At 54.8% G+C, this 16,029-nt stretch overlaps 1 protein-coding gene across 2 annotated transcripts in view; it reads right to left on the bottom strand.

Moving 5' to 3' along the window:
* Positions 1-2,362: 2,362 nt before the first annotated feature.
* TMEM255B (transmembrane protein 255B) overlaps positions 2,363-16,029 on the bottom strand; it is a 42,570-nt gene continuing 28,903 nt past the window's right edge. For both annotated transcript variants that reach the window (XM_066237151.1, XM_066237150.1), the window contains 4 exons: positions 12,708-12,793; positions 11,033-11,192; positions 7,205-7,348; positions 2,363-3,132 (listed from right to left, as the gene is read on the bottom strand). In XM_066237151.1, the coding sequence (XP_066093248.1) occupies positions 2,965-3,132; positions 7,205-7,348; positions 11,033-11,192; positions 12,708-12,793 (558 nt within the window). In that variant the 3' untranslated portion in view covers positions 2,363-2,964. The remainder of the gene's footprint in view (positions 3,133-7,204; positions 7,349-11,032; positions 11,193-12,707; positions 12,794-16,029) is intronic.

Raw genomic sequence — 16,029 nt, forward strand, 5'->3', positions numbered from 1 at the left:
CGGGCCCAGGTCCTGGGGAGCCGAGACTCAGCCAGAGCCCGGTCAGGGTCCACTGCAGTGAGGCAAAGGCTTTGGCAGGGCTGGTCCCCTCCCCACACACTAGGGAGTGGCACCCAGAGCACAGTGCAGGTCAGGCGAGGCCAGGTGCCGAGTGCCAGGAGCGGAGAAGCTGTCCCTGCAGGACTGGGGAGTGGGTGTGAGCACGTGCAGGGTACAGAGGGCGTGAGAGGTGCCCTGGGACGGGGGAGGGGCGGTGTGGGAGCCACCCCCAGAATGGAAGTTGAATGGTTCACATTCTTTGTGGTTGGGGCAAAGAATAAAGACATTTTTGTGGACAAGAGCTAAATTGTTGGCCTTGGAGTTTAATTTTCTTTTTATCAGTCTTGGCCCTCGGCTAGATTAAGACCCAGACAGAGGGAGGTTTGGGCGACGCTGGTGTGAACAGTCTGGGGAAACAGGGACGCCGCTGCGTGTCTCTGACCCTGGGTCTGTGGGGAGGACGAAGCCTGTCCCTGTGTTCTTCGGCACCCAGTTGTCTTCTGGGGCTGGTGGCCCAGGTCTAGTCGGCACAGACTTGCTGCCAGGTCTGCCGCTCAGCTTTTCTGCTGTTAGCACCTGGGACAGCATAGACTCTGGGGAAGCTGAAGCCCAGGCTATGGGGGGCCCTCCACCCCCCACCCCCCCGCAGGCCCTGCAGGTGCTCTGTACACACTCAGGATTCACACAGCCAACCTTTCTCCCCTGTCCAGCAACTCCTGGAATAAGGAACCCACTGAACAGTTTCTGTGTTTTGGCTTGCAAAGACCTTCTGACTCAGTTGGACAAGTTTGTTCTTAAACTCCAGGCAGAAGAGTGTTGCTCTTTTTTTTTTTTAATTTTTTTAGTGAGAGGAGGGGAGGCAGAGACAGACTCCTGCATGCGCCCCGACCAGGATCCACCCGCAAGCCCACTAGGGGGCGATGCTCAGACCATCTGGGGCCCTTGCTTCACTGTGGCCAGAGCCATTTTTTTAGTGCCTGAGGCAGAGGCCGTGGAGCCATCCTCAGTGACCGGGGCCAGCTCGCTCTAATGGAGCCATGGCTGCAGGAGAGGAGGAGAAGGGAGAGAGTGAGAGAGAGAGAAAGAGAGAAGTGAGAGGGGGAGGGGTGGAGAAGCAGATGGGCACTTCTCCTGTGTGCCCTGACTGGAAATCGAACCTGGGACATCCACATGCCAGGCCAACGCTCTACCACAGAGCCAACCGGCCAGGGTCGAGTCTCGCTCTTTGATGTTCTTGCCGTGGGACCCCAGACGCATCAGCCACAGGTGCAGCCTGGTGCACTGTCAGCTTAATTATCACTACTAACAGTCAGTGAGGTGCATCTGGCAGAGGCTAGGGTCAGCCCTCTGTGCAGTTCTCCGCTCCCCAGACCCCTGGTCAGATGGCCTGCTTCCGAGCTCTGACTCTGGGTTAGTCTGTCTTCACGTGGCCGCATTTCCTCCTCTCCACAGTCTCAACTAATAAAAGGAATTTTTCTCTTAACGACAAAGTGCCTTCTTTCCTGTCTGGAAACCCAGAGGGTGGGCACCTCCTGTCTCTGCACACAGGAAGTGAGGGACCCCATCCCCGTCCTGAGGAGGCCAGGGCTATGCTGGGCCACTGTCAGGTCAGCTTCTTGCAGAGAACCCTAGGGCGCATTAATCTAAATTTAACAAAATAGGACCCATACTAACTGATGCTGGCTCACCAGACTGGTGACCAGGCCTTTCGCTTCCTGGTCTGTAATCAATAGTCTTTCCAAATCAATTAGCCAGACTCCTGTGTTTGTTATATTTAATTTGTGTTGCCTCCTTATTTGAACATGTACATTTACCTCCTTTAGAGAAAGCTTTCTATATACTCAGAAAATTAAATGAGATATTTCTATATGGGGCTGAGAATATTATGTCAGTTAGAGAGACTTGCGTTCCCAGCCAGCAGGGGGGAGGAGGAGACCATGTCTTCTTAAAAGACTCCTTTCCCTCTGTCTCTCACCCTCTCCCATCTCTCCCTCCCTGTCTCTTTCCCCCAATGATCCAGGACCGTCATTTAGGGACTCTGGCCTGTCACTCAACCAGGATCTGATCATGTCTAAGGTCTGTGCTCAAAGTGTGCCTGGCGGCATGTAGGTCCACACTGGGCCCTCGGTCAATAGCTGTTGGTCTGTAATAGGCAGAGCCGCACCCCAGGCTCTGGCTGAAGGGCCTCAGAAGCCGCCCACCCTAGGGGGGTAACCATACAGGGTGCCCTATAGAGCAGGCCAGGCAGCCTCCAGAACATTCCATGAAGGATGATGGTTGGAAGCCTTAAATAGAAAACACGCAGCATCACACAGCAAAACCCTCTGCAAGTGTGATGGCAGGTTTGTAAAAGAGCAAACACAGAGACCACAGCAACACGCGGGCCTTAGACACAGCGTGCTGTATTGGAGCCAGAGCAAAGGGGTGCCTGCAGAGCACAGCACTGGGGTGGGGCCCTGCCCCTTCCTGGGGACCCACATAAACATACAAATACTCAACACGTTGCCTTTAAAGATGATCCTCACACAGGGATACCCCAGGTCATACTTGCTTTGGAACATAATGACTGATCAGGAGGAAATGAAAATCTGTAGGGAAATGAAACTCGGTGTCATGTACGTGGTGATAGAACACCAGGGCAAGGAGGCTCCAGGTGGACATTTCAGCTCCTTTTGGTGTCTGGTTTACATGCTGGGCGAGGCGACCAGTGCTGCCTGGGCTGGGGTCACCCGGGGCTCTGTTCTCACCACCGGTCCTGGCCTCTCCTTGCCTCGGCTGTGCCCGGGCAAGAGGGCACAGACTTCAGAAACGTTCCCCTGATGTGTCTCTAAGAGGTTGGCCACAGCAGCAGGCTTTGCAGAAGCTGCTTTGTTTTCTTAACAAATCAAAAAAATATATAGTATTTTTCAATCTACCCCCTGTGTGTCATGGTGCATAGGGGGGAGGTTTCTCCCCAGGGAGGAAAGGGGCGGGAGCATAGAGAGGCGGGGCATTGGGCGGGAGCCCGAAGCTGGAACTGGACTGGGATGGAGGCTGCGTGTCCTCGGACAGAGAGAGGTCAGTGGAGGGCGAGGCTGGGAAGCTGCTGGACGGCTGCAATGGAACAGAAAAGGCTTCCTCAGTCAGTGGAGAGGGCGGGCCACACATGCCGTCCATGTGGAACGCCCCTCAAAGAGTCCACCTGGGGCTCAGACCCCTCCCCTCCCACTGCGGACCCAGGGTCACATGCCTAACCAAGGCCCTTCCAGTGGGAACACTCCCTAATCAGAGTGTGTTCTCAGGGAGGCTGGAGGGAGGCCTGATCCTGCCCAGCTGGGCCTCCTTCGCACAAATTCTGCTCCTGCGGCCGCCTGTGGAAACACCCATCTGTGGAATTCCTCAGACTTCCCAGCCCTCGTGCCTGCTGTGCGTGAGTCTTGACTTTCAAGGGGGTGGCCTTTTACCAGACTGACTCCAGGACTCACAGAAGCGCATATATGCCCAAGGAGAAGGCTGCCTGGCTTATTTGGGGACCCCTGGGTTCACCCAACACTTCACACTTTAAGGAAAGAACCAAGAACCCAGCATTTTTCGGCTAGTGTGATGGTCAATTTTATGTGTCAGCTTAGCCGGGCCTTGGTGCCCGGATGTTTGGTCAAACACCGGTCTGGATGTTGCTGTGTAGATGTGACTAACACTGAAATCAGGGAGCTCTGAGTAAAGCAGATCCCTGTCCATGATGTCCATGGGCCTCATCCAATCAGTCAAAGGTCTGAAGAGAACAAGACTGAGGTTTCTGGGGAAAAGGAAATTCTTCTAGCAGACTGACCGTGGGCTTGAAACTGCGAGACCCGTTCTTCCCCGGGTCTCCAGCCTGCCGTCCTGCCTGTAGGTCCCGCCCTTCGCTCCATCGCGCCCTCTGCTTCTCTATCTGGACGTCTAATCTCTGTCTACATCTGCGTCTCTATGTGTGCATCCCTCTTGTTGGTTCTGTTTCTCTGGGGAACCTTGACATAGACGCCAGTAAAAGTGGTTATAAGAAAAAAATGTCCAGTTTTTCTTCACCTGCCAACAAACCTCTTAAGTTCTTTCTCTTTTTTTTTTTAAGTTCTAAGAGTTGAAAACGCCTACTTAAAACCAATATTTAAATAAATAAAGCAAACAACCCCTTCTTTGAAACAGCACAGGGTGAGTGTCTAAGGGCTCTGGTCTGCTGGCAGTGCTGTGTCCTTCCTCTACTCTCTGCCCGCGAGGTGCCCTGGGCCCCCGGGAGTCCAGCCTGGCTGCCCCGCCTCTGCCTGGAGACTGCCCAGGAGCCCCAGAAGCTCAGGATTCTGAAGAGAATTTCCTCACAAGTGGTAACCTAAAACCAAGAATGTCACCTTGCTCAGGGTCAACAGCCTGGGCTTTCAGGATCTGACAGCCCAGGGCCTCTGCCTACCTTTCTTTCTTTCTCCCAAACTCTCGCTCTGACCATGGGGAAAAAACAAAGCTCTAGAGACCATTCTCTCAGGACTTCTGGGAGCTCCCAGACCCTACCACACATGTCCATTCAGTTCTTCACTGGAAATGAGCACCTGCGAGAACCACAGCTTAAACCATCCCAGGCCACAGAGCAAACTTCTGGGAACCAGGTAGTAAACCAGAAGGAACCATGACCTACACTGCCACAAATCACAGAGTAAACTGCCAGGAACCACAGAATAAGCCACCGCAAACCATGAAGTAAACCACCACGAACCACGAAGTAACCACGAACCACAGAATAAACCACCACAAACCACAGAATAAACCACCACGAACCACGAAGTAACCACGAACCACAGAATAAACCACCACAAACCACAGAATAAACCACCACGAACCACGAAGTAACCACGAACCACAGGATAAAACACCACAAACCACAGAATAAACCACCACGAACCACGAAGTAACCACGAACCACAGAATAAACCACCACAAACCACAGAATAAACCACCACGAACCACGAAGTAACCACGAACCACAGACTAAACCACCACAAACCACAGAGTAAACCATCACGAACCACAGAGTAAACCACCATGAATCACAGAAGAAATCACCACAAAACACGGAGTAAACCACCACAAAATGCAGAGTAAACCACCATGAATCACAGAGTAAACCACTATGAACCATGGAGTAAACAACCATGAACCACGGAATAAACCACCACAAAACAAGGAGTAAACCACCATGAACCATGGAGTAAACCTCCATGAACAACAGAGTAAACCACGCACCATGGAGTAAACCAACATGAACCACCGAGTAAACCACCAGAAATGACAGAGTCAACTGCCCCGACAGACAGGGCTGCACCAGGGACAGGTTCTGCCCACACAGGCACCCCACCAGGGTAGTGCACAAGGAACCCCTTTATTATAGAGTGTAAATTAAATCTCTGCTCTGTCCTTATCACAAAAGCTCACCAACGCCAACCCCTTCCCAGCTTTTCCTGACCAGTCAACTAGCAGCCCCCCCCCCTGCTGTCGCTGTGTGAGAGTACAGTACTTTGCTGCTAATATCTTCAACAGGATGTTTAAAGCAGTCTCCTACCCTCTCTGTTGGTCAGTAGAAACAGAAGCATTAATTCTGTTGTTTTTCCACTAAGGAAACAGAAGAACCACATTGATTTGTCCTCTCCTCGAAATTTGATTACTGATGTGTATGTAATTATACTCCTACATGTGCTGGCAATAATAGCTGATTAGGCCACCAGGAGGAGAGCCCAGGCCTCCCCCGGGAGGGTAAAGAGGGACATCTGCTGTTTGTGAAGAGCCAGAGGCCCCTGAAGGACAGAATATGACACTGGTATAAAGCAGACCATTCACCGGCACTGTATTTTAGGGATAGAAGACCATCCGCCCGCATCCCGCACTCCTACAAGGACATCAAGCACATCTGCTGAGGGAACACGTCATACCTGCAAGAGCAGGACACCCGCCCAGGGCCCCCAAGTCAGGCTCCAGACTTACCGAGAGCCCCGGCTGCTGCCCGCCTGCAAGGACCATTCATCCGGTGCTGGTCCCCTCAATCAGCACGTGAAGTTGTATGACTTCATAACAATCAGACTGGGCCCCACAACCACACCCCCTTCATCCATAGCACCCCTTCCACCCAAGCACGGAAACACAATTCCTCATGCACTTTCATGTTGTAAACTTCCTAAAACTTGATGGTGGTTGGTGTTGTTATTAATATAAGCAAAAGAGTGTGTGTTAAATCCATCTGGTTGCCCCACCCCCAAATGGAAGCCTCGATAAGTTGTGTGGAGCTGCGGTTCTCATTTTTGCCCCCTGGACAACATCTGGATATATTTTTGGTTGTCACGACAGGGGGTGTACTGGCAGCTGGTGGCTGGAGGCTGGGGACGCTGCTCAACATCCTATAGCACGCAGGGTGGCCCCACCCCCCAGAGCTCTCTGGGCCCAACGTCAGTAGTGCCAGTTGATGGTCCCTGGTCTGGAGTCCATAACGGGACGGATTATCAGGGTCTACTTCAACCAGAAGCTCCTTAGAGTATAAAAGAAGACAAGCCAAACCACGCACAGAAGTGGGAGGACAAGGCAAACGCCGCTCGCTCTACCAACAAGGTTTCGCCCCCACCACATGCCCCTCTCCCCACAACAACCCCAAAGCCAACAGCGTCATTTCAGGCTGAACCTATGAAATTACCCCTTTCGTGGATACAGTGTGGTTGGGGCAAATTCACATGACTCACCTAAATAACTTAGCTGTGTTGACAGAACCCAGGCACATGGTGGTATGTACCCAGTCGCTCTGGCCAGGATATCACAGTGAACTTTTGTGGGGCCAGGTCATGGGTTAGAAAAGGTTAGAGTTCCAGAGGACACCAGTGACTGGGTCACCAGGGCCATGTGGAGCAAAGGATGTCCAAAATGACCAACAGGGCTGTGGAACATCGTGTGAGGGGGGCTGTGAGTGGAGTTACCCGCCACGTCACCCCTCAGGTCGTCCCAACCCCTTTCCCAGTCCCCACTGGCCTCCCCACTATACTGCCTCCATCAGGAGAGGGGAAGCCCCGGGTCCTCCCTCATCCCAAGCCCCCCTCCAAGTCACGCCTGCCCAGTACTGCCCTGCATGACCACTGCCCATGAGATGAGCACGCTGGCCTCAGACAGGCGATGCTCAGCCTACCTGGAGAGGCAGCGGGTAGGACGAGCAGGTGGGGAGGGAGGCGGGAGCCGGGCAGAAGCCCGTGTAGGCCAGGATCTGCTGGGCGGGGTTGTAGAGGACCTGCGGCGGAGCAGACGGTCTGTAGGCCAGCTGGGACAGAGGGACCTGCCACAGAGAGTGGAGACGCGTCAGTCTGCCATCCCAGAGCCTGGGCACCCTCAGCTTCGAGCAGACCCTCCAGGGAGCCCCGTCTTCACGTCATCCAAGAAGGTGAGGTCCTATCAAATCTGCCAGGGGGAGGTACCATGATCCAAAGATCATTATCTTTTGGTTCAGAACTAAACACCTAAAAAGCAGGGCTTAATTTTGCTTTTTTTTTTTCCCCTGTGTCCAAGTACCCACCAAGATTCCAGGGTAGGCCCAAGCTTTCTTTGGTGCTTTTTTGGAAAAGTCAAGAACATCACTGGTCCCTCCTTTCCAGGTGCATGGAGGGGTCACAGGTACCTCTCAACACAGCTTCAGCCCCAAGTGGGTGGACTGACTTCGCAGACACTCTCGGACATGGTCATGTGGGGCTTGCTTCCCACCCCAGGGGACCAAAGGCCAGGGGTTTCTGGAGAAACGCAAATGCTATGAAAGCATTCCAAATTCCTCAGAGCTCAGGCTTTGCTGGCACCCTGGAGGCTCTACTTCTCAGAAGGAGAACAGGACAAGGGCCCTCATTCCCTGCCCACCTGTCCCCCAGAGAACATGAGCCACTGGACGGACTCTACCCCAGAATGATGCTCAGGGGGTTCACAGACCAGACATGTGTCCCCTCCTAAGAAGGCAGAACCCGAATCCCATCTGATACCCATGGGGCGGGCATTGCCATGTGGAAGAGGGGCCGGGGCAGCAGAGGTAGATTATCTGAAAACTCGTCACCACCCAGTGAGGTCCTGAGGAATGGAGGTAAAGAGAGACAGAAGGCTGGAGCCTGAACCAGGCCCCGGAACTTCAGGGTGATCCAAGCAGACAGGAAGGAGGTGGGCCGAGACGGGACAGCAGTGGGGGACGAGGGCACACCCTGAGCTGCCTGTTCCCAGCTCCCCACTGGCGGCTGCGGGGGGACTGTGGGGTCAGCGCGGGGGCAATCACTTGGCTAACGCACCTCTCACTTCCTGCCCTTCCCCACTCAGGACCGCCTCCTGCACATCCTGTGCGCAAACATCCCCTCCACCAGCCCCCAGGAAGGCAGGCACCCCTACAAGGAGCATGGATTCCATGATATCACCTGCACGGTGAGCTCTTCCACCAGGAGCTCAGCACAGACTTACTGCACACCACTGAATTTATCTGAGGTAACCAGAGTCAGTTCAGCTCTGAGAAGTGGACAGGGCAGCTTGAAAACAGAGCGAGAAAGAACAAAACCGTGGAGCACAGTCCACACGCCTGGCCACCCTGATGTCGCATTCATGACCGACACCGCTGGGCACCTACTGTGCGCACCAGGCTGACCTAAGGGCTGTTCCGGTGCAGCGGGAGCGGGCCCCACAGAGGGGTATGGGGGCACCTGGCCAGAGGAAGCAGCTGCAGCGGAGGCCTGGTGGAGGCTGAAGGTCAAGGTTAACGAATGACTTCAGGGGCTGAAGGGCAACCCTCCTGGCCTTGTTCAGCGTTTGTGCTATTTGGGGTGTAGGGAGGACAGGGCAGGGCTGGGGGGTATGCCATGAGGGAGCTAAGCATTTTGGCAGGGGGACCTTCACTCTGGAGAAGGGACAGCCACTCTGTCTGCAGGGGACACTGGGAGGCCAGGCCCAACGTTAGCCCTGGCTCCCTGCATCTGCCTGGTCTTGCCTGACCCCTCGTCCACCTTTCTGACCCCTGAGCCCTGCTGTGTGAGTGGCCTCAGGAGCCCCCGCTGGGCCCACGGGACTCTCCACCTGCGCTTCTCAGGGCACCTGAGGCCCGGTGCAGACCCTTCCTCACCAGACTGGGTTTAAGCAACTGTACGTGTAAGTGTTGCCCCGTTACCAAGGCACCAGCCCCAGGATACCCTCTGCAGACCCTGGGAGACTCCTCATGCCCGCCTGCTGGGCAAAGGAAATGGCTCTGGCCTCCAGCGTGGGACAAGCCTTTGAGGACCTGCACGTGAAGCGCTCCCATGCTGAGAGTGTATACACGGCTTTGGGCTGCTGGATGAAGGGCCTTCATGCCTTAAAATAATTTTAAATTATAAAGTCCATTAAACGTATAAGAGTATCAATTCAGCAGGTGAAAATGTGAAGGAATCACCCTTTTTACTTCTTACAACACCCCAGGGCTTTTGGTTAGAGAAAGAAAATTGTCCCAAGCAGAGTTTAGGTGCAACGTTTTGGTCTGATGGAACCCAGTGGTCCTTCCGGGACATCACTATGTTCTTGATGGAACCTGCCAGCAATTCTATTATAATCACTAGTGAACAAGCCAGCCCCTTCTGGAAAACCCACCGGGCTTACAGGGACGGCAGACTCTACCCAGACACCCTGGGTATCAGCTTTCTAATCTAACCTTGTTCTTCTCGAAAACCTGCCACGAGAGAAAACTTTGAACTAGCTGCAGTAGAGCAGCCCCTCTACCGAGGGTTTTCACAGAGGGCGCCCTGTGGGGGCCTCTACTGACCCCAGGCACCCTGCGAGCGCTGGGACACCCACTGGAGACCTTGCTGAAGGTATGGCGATCGATGGCTTTCAGCCTTGGGGGATGCTTGTCTTTCATGAGTTTAAAGATATCTTGGGACCAAAGTCAAAGCTTGGAGAAGCTGTCTGTACCCTCCAGGGTGGCAGTCAGAAGACAGGGGACACTGGGAGGCCAGGCCTCGAGGGGGCACCAAGCTTTCCCAGGCTGGCTCAGGTCTAGTGAAACAGAACTGTCAAGAAAATCACAGATCTCAGGAGGGCTCCACGCTAAGCTACTAAAAATGGTCAATAACCAAGTCTCCAGAACAGCTGGGTATCAAGGGATTACCCAGGAAGACTTTTAGCTGCGGAGGCAGGTTTCGACTTGGCCTGTGGGACTTGTCTGCATGTGTGTTCGTGCTGACCTTAGAGTCAGCATCCAGTGACAAGTGGGCGGCTTCTCACCTCTCGGCTGTTCTGTGCACGCCTTCCCCTTGGGCAGCTCCGTGGATGAAGGGAGAGCTGTTGCAGGCGTGGCTACTGTGCACCATATGAGAATCTCTAGTTTGGAACAAAGAGGTTCCACAGGGAGAACGGAGGAGGGGGATTCTGTCCGGCCCAGCCCCAAGCAGGAGCTACTGTCCTGCAAAAGGAGGGCCATGCTGAGAGCACTGTGCCGAGGGGCAGTCCTCAGCGAGAGTGGCCCACAGAGTGAGGCCCCTGCGGCCGCCGCCTCTCTGGCACTCGGACACTCACGGGCCAGACTGTAACGCACCTGTTCTCCAGAGCTCTTGGCATCAGAATCACCTGTGAGTTTGGGAGAACGCAGACCCAGCACCTCTCCACCCGTCTCCCCAATCAGAGCCCCCAGCGAGTCCACGTGCAGTCAGGGTGAGAGATGGAGGGACTGACTCATCGGGGCGCCACGTTCCGGGTCTTACTCTCGGCAGCTGAGAGTCTATTTCCTAAACGGGATGAGGGAGCACAGGCCTCAGGGCGCGAACGAGAGCGCTTGAACAGACTCCACTTCCAGCAACGACCAGCGAAGGCTTGCCATCATTAAACATATGGCGGGTGTTTCCGTGAGCCTCAGTTTCTCCATTTGTGAAGGAAGATCATGTGACCTGCCTTGGCTTCTCCAAGAACATGGGCTGCAGAGCCCTGGTCGGATTCCAATGCTGTTGCCACCCAGGCCCGGGGTGGCACTACTCACCATGTCCTTGAAGGCCCCCAGGACAGCTGCTGTGACGATGCCGAGGAACAGGCCCAGGACGTTCAGCACAGTCGAGGCCCAGAGCAGCCGGTAGAGGTGCAGCACATCCTGACAGCCGCTCACGCCCACGAACTCGTAGTAGGTGGGAGAGTAGTCAGTGCTGCACATGGGGGGGGAGACGACAGTGTTAACTGTGCCCGCGAGGAAAGGACCCTGCATGTGACAGAGCAGGGCTGGGAGGACACAGTCCTGGGATCAGGGAAACTGAGTCCAGACAAGCCCTGGGTCTTTTCTCTCAAAGGCCCTTGAGGGCCCTGTTGGTTATGACAGGGAGAGGCATCAACCCAGCTGTCCTCTGAGACCAAGGCAGTAAAGATGTCCCCAAGGAATCTGAGCAGCCACCTGCCAAAGGGGCCCAGGGTTCAGAGCCGAGAGGATGGCACCATCACTGCGCTCACTCCTAGAACACAGGCCCCGCGCAGGGCAATGGAGCCCCAAACGTGCCAGCCTTCAACAGGCGGGCAGAAAGGCTGCCAGCCTCACGGGCAGAGGGGCTCAGCCCTCACAGCAGGGACCCGAGATGGCCTGCGTGGGGGCGGCCTGGACCACCGCGTGGTGGCCGGGGGGCAGCAGCCTAGCCGCAAGAATCCACTGGGGCAGCCACCGTGGTCCACACACGTGCTGTTTCTCCACGTTGTCTTGGAAATAGGACGGAACCCTCTTCTTAAGGGTTCAGCTTAAACCTCTGGAATTTTCAGCAATTCAGGGGAGGGGTCCCCCAGAGGCAAACATTAAACTTCTCACTGGCTTTCATGTAAGCGTTCAAGCAATTAATACAAATGGAGAAGACAGTGTGGGGAGGGTTTCAGGCTCGGAATTCACACTCAGTCCTAATAATAAGTAAAAGGCTGACTAGACTGAAAAATCAACGACTCTTATTGGGTCATAAGAGGGGAGGAGGCAGGACAAACTGCTGATCCTCATCCTGGAGAGACAGACAGGCGGATGCAGGGAGCCCAGCTGCCCGGAGCAGAGACTCGGGAGCGGAAACGATGTGTGACCAGGGGCTGGGCTGGACACGGAACTGTAGCAGATGAACTGCTGGGAATAAGTCTGAGCGCTAAAACCTGCAGGGGTCCCAGTCATGGGGGTCCCCCAATATTGTGTCATTTACCTTCAGGAGCTCAACCAGGTTCCCAAACTAAGTGTCAGAGTAAAAGCCCTTGGGCTTCCAGCAGAGGGAGGAAAGGAACAATTCTGAAATAACCAGAGGCCTGTCTCTGGGGGAAACTGGCTAACCAGAGCCTAACCGGATGGGCTATTATCAAAGAAAATACCCAATCCCAGCCCCGTTAAGCTATCTGTCCCAGCTGAAGGGGAAGAAAAAAATGAGAAATGCTGGTGAAGTTCACAGTCCAGCGGCACCAGCTCACTGGCAGGGACATCATTATGGGGTTTATAGAACACTTCCCTTCCCCACAGTTTACCGCATCACGGAGCCTCGTTTTCCTCATCTGTGAAACGGGGCCAACGACCTTCTCTCACATAAATGTCTGAAGCCTAAAGGAGATGATGTAGGTGCAGCGTCCAAGGATTGGGAAGAGCACAGATGAAGGAGGAGGAGCTGCCAGCAGTAATGGACACTGTCCCCCACCCCACGCCCCATCAGACTCACCTGTGGCAGTTGTAGAGGTCACAGCAATAGCAGGTGTTGCTCTTCACCTTCAGCTGACACTTGCCGTTCAGGGAGTGACAGGTGACCTGAGAGCAGAAAGACCTTGTCAGGTCTCCCGGACCTGACCCCGTGTGCCTGCTCAATCTCACCCACAGGGGACAGGGCCGCACCCTGGTCAGTCAGGCAGTTCTCCCTCCTGAGCCCAGTTTCCTAACCTTCCCCTCACGCCCCTATTCCAGGTGCAGGGCTGGGGACATGGACCTGACCCCGTGTGCCTGCTCAATCTCACCCACAGGGGACAGGGCCGCACCCTGGTCAGTCAGGCAGTTCTCCCTCCTGAGCCCAGTTTCCTAACCTTCCCCTCACGCCCCTATTCCAGGTGCAGGGCTGGGGACATGGACCTGACCCCATGTGCCTGCTCAATCTCACCCACAGGGGACAGGGCCGCACTCTCGTCAGTCAGGCAGTTCTCCCTCCTGAGCCCAGTTTCCTAACCTCCCCCTCACGCCCCTATTCCAGGTGCAGGGTTGGGGGCATGGCAGGACGCTGCCCTGCAGGAGTTAGAGATCCAGGCTCAGTCACTCTAGGGTGCCCAGGTGGACAGTGATAGACAAAGAGGAGGAGAGGGTTCTGGGTCCCGTGCTTCCAGCGAGATTCCTGCCAGTAAGAACCCCCTCCAGGCAGGGATTTCTGCAGATGGGGACCCCTCCAGGCAGGGTGAACCTCCTATAGAACCTTCCTGACAACACAGCCTGATCTGACCAAGCCAGCCCTTGCCTAACCCCACACAGAGGCCTCCCTTCAAGCTACAAATGTTTGGAAGACATTTGATTTTTTTTTAAAGCAAGATTAGGGCAAAAAAACCCACAAACTTTCTTCCTTCCTGTAGCATTATTCAATGTGAGGGCAAGAGCTGTGTTACCGACACTCAGAAAGTATAAGCAGGGCAGAAACCACCCTGATTTCAGAAAGAGGACAGTGACCCCTGGAGGGAGGAGCTTCTGGGGGAGGATCGTACACTGAGTGATGGGCAGGGGTTTGGGCAAGCTCTCCGAGCTCTCTCTGCAGGGGCGGAGGGTGGCTCTGAGAGGCAGAGACCTGGGCATACCATACCCTAGGTCCCAAAGTCTCCCTGGGAACGCAGGGGGTCGAGAAGCTCAAGCAACTCATTGGGCTCATGGTCTTTTATTCAAAGTTATGTGGTTAATTTCTGGAAATCACCCTAACCAGCAGTGGGGCACTCTGAGTGCTTGAGGAAGATTAATCTGGAAATAGTATGGGAGGCAGTCTAGATGGGTTGGAAACCAGAGACAGTCCAGGGAGCCATGAGAGTAGCTCCAGTCTGACTCAGACCCAGAGGAGCCTGGGGCTGGGAGTCGTGACAGGTGAAACTGAAGGGCTGGCACGACAATCCCGGGCAGGCACAGGGCAGGGGGAGGAAGGAACAAGGACGTGGCTCTGGGCCCAGCAACCAGCGCATGGGAAGGTCAGAGCCACAGGATAAGGAGCTGGAGGTCAAAAGGCCCGACCTTAACCCTAGGTTCCCCCTGCTGGGAGGTGTCCCTCCCCCTCCTAGGAAGTGTGGAGAGCAAGAGCAGAAGACAGTGGCTTAGAGCAGGGTCAGCCACTTAGGAGCCTGGAGCCAGGCCTCATCCATTGACTGTCTCTTGTAGGTGAAGCTCTGCCTAGCCACGCTCCTCCGTGCACCCGTCAGCCGCGGCCGCTCCGCCTAGCCACGCTCCTCCGTGCACGCATCAGCCGTGGCTGCTCTGGCACGGAGTTCAGTAGCAGGGCTAGAGACCATCTAGCTTGTAAATCCTAAGATATTACTGACCCTTTATGGAGAAAGGTGCTGGCCTTTGGCTTGCATTCTATGGGTAGCTTCTTCCCCATTATCTTTGGGGAGCTTTTAAATCCCCAGATCCACTAAACCTCCTCCCTGAGATGGAATCCAGCATCAAGATCTACTTAAGCTCCTGCGCTGATTCCTATGGGCAGTGGGTTTGAGAACCTCTGGTGGGCAACCCCACACGTGAGCTTGTCATCAGAAGGCCTAACCTCTGGGTCAGGAGAGGCCTTGCTTGTCTATAATCCCAGAATAAGAGAAAAACGCGTGTTTTTGTTTGTTTGTTTGTTTGTTTGTTTTGTTTGTTTGTTTTTTCTTTTTTCTGAAGCTGGAAACAGGGAGAGACAGTCAGACAGACTCCCGCATGCGCCCAACCGGGATCCACCCGGCACGCCCACCAGGGGCGATGCTCTGCCCACCAGGGGGTGATGCTCTGCCCCTCCGGGGTGTCACTCTGCCGCGACCAGAGCCACTCTAGCGCCTGGGGCAGAGGCCAAGGAGCCATCCCCAGCGCCCGGGCCATCTTTGCTCCAATGGAGCCTTGGCTGCGGGAGGGGAAGAGAGAGACAGAGAGGAAGGAGGGGGTGGTGGGGGGTGAAGAAGCAAATGGGCGCTTCTCCTATGTGCCCTGGCCGGGAATCGAACCCGGGTCCCCCGCACGCCAGGCCGACGCTCTACTGCTGAGCCAACCGGCCAGGGCCTGTTTGTTTATTTTTTGAGGAAGAAAGAAACAGAGAGATAGACTTACAGGAAGGGAGAGAGATGAGAAGCATCAACTTGTAGTTAAATCACTTTAGTTATTCATTGATTGCTTCTCGTATGTGCCTTACTGGTGGGCTCAAGCTGAGTCAATGACCCCTTGCTCAAGCCAGCAACCTTGGGCTCACGCCAGCAACCTTGGGCTTCAAGCCAGTGTGACCTTTGGGCTCAGCCAGCGACCATAGGATCATGTCAATGATCCCATGCTCAAGTTGGTGAGCCTACACTCAAACCAGATGAGCCCATGCTCAAGCCGGTGACCTCAAGGTTTAGAACTTGGGACCTCAGTGTCCCAGATCAATGCTTTATCTACTGCACCACTGGTCAGGCAAGAAACAGTTGACCTTTAACTGGACTGAACACACCAGGGTGAATAAGAAGGAAAAAAGAGCAGCATGAGGCCTTTGGAGGGGCGGTGGCATACATGGAGGGCTTGAAGAGGCCATGACCCTGCAAGCAGGACAGGTCCCTAGTGCTCCCTCTGGCCATGAGAAAGGCCACAAGTTCCAAGATCAGCCTTTAGAGAAGAAATGTGCTGCCTGCCTTGGAGAGGGGTGGCAGGGAGTCTCAGGCCAGCTTAGATCTGGCCACAGGCCATGCGTGTCTCATGCCACAACATGCAGAATGTCCCTTCTCTTCTCCATGGTTCATGGAGCACCCCTATGACCATGCAGGATGTTAACCATGGCGTTGGCTCTCCGACGTTCTCCTGGCTAT

The sequence above is a fragment of the Saccopteryx bilineata genome, chromosome 6, assembly GCF_036850765.1.
Source record: "Saccopteryx bilineata isolate mSacBil1 chromosome 6, mSacBil1_pri_phased_curated, whole genome shotgun sequence".
Classification (NCBI taxonomy): domain Eukaryota; kingdom Metazoa; phylum Chordata; class Mammalia; order Chiroptera; family Emballonuridae; genus Saccopteryx; species Saccopteryx bilineata.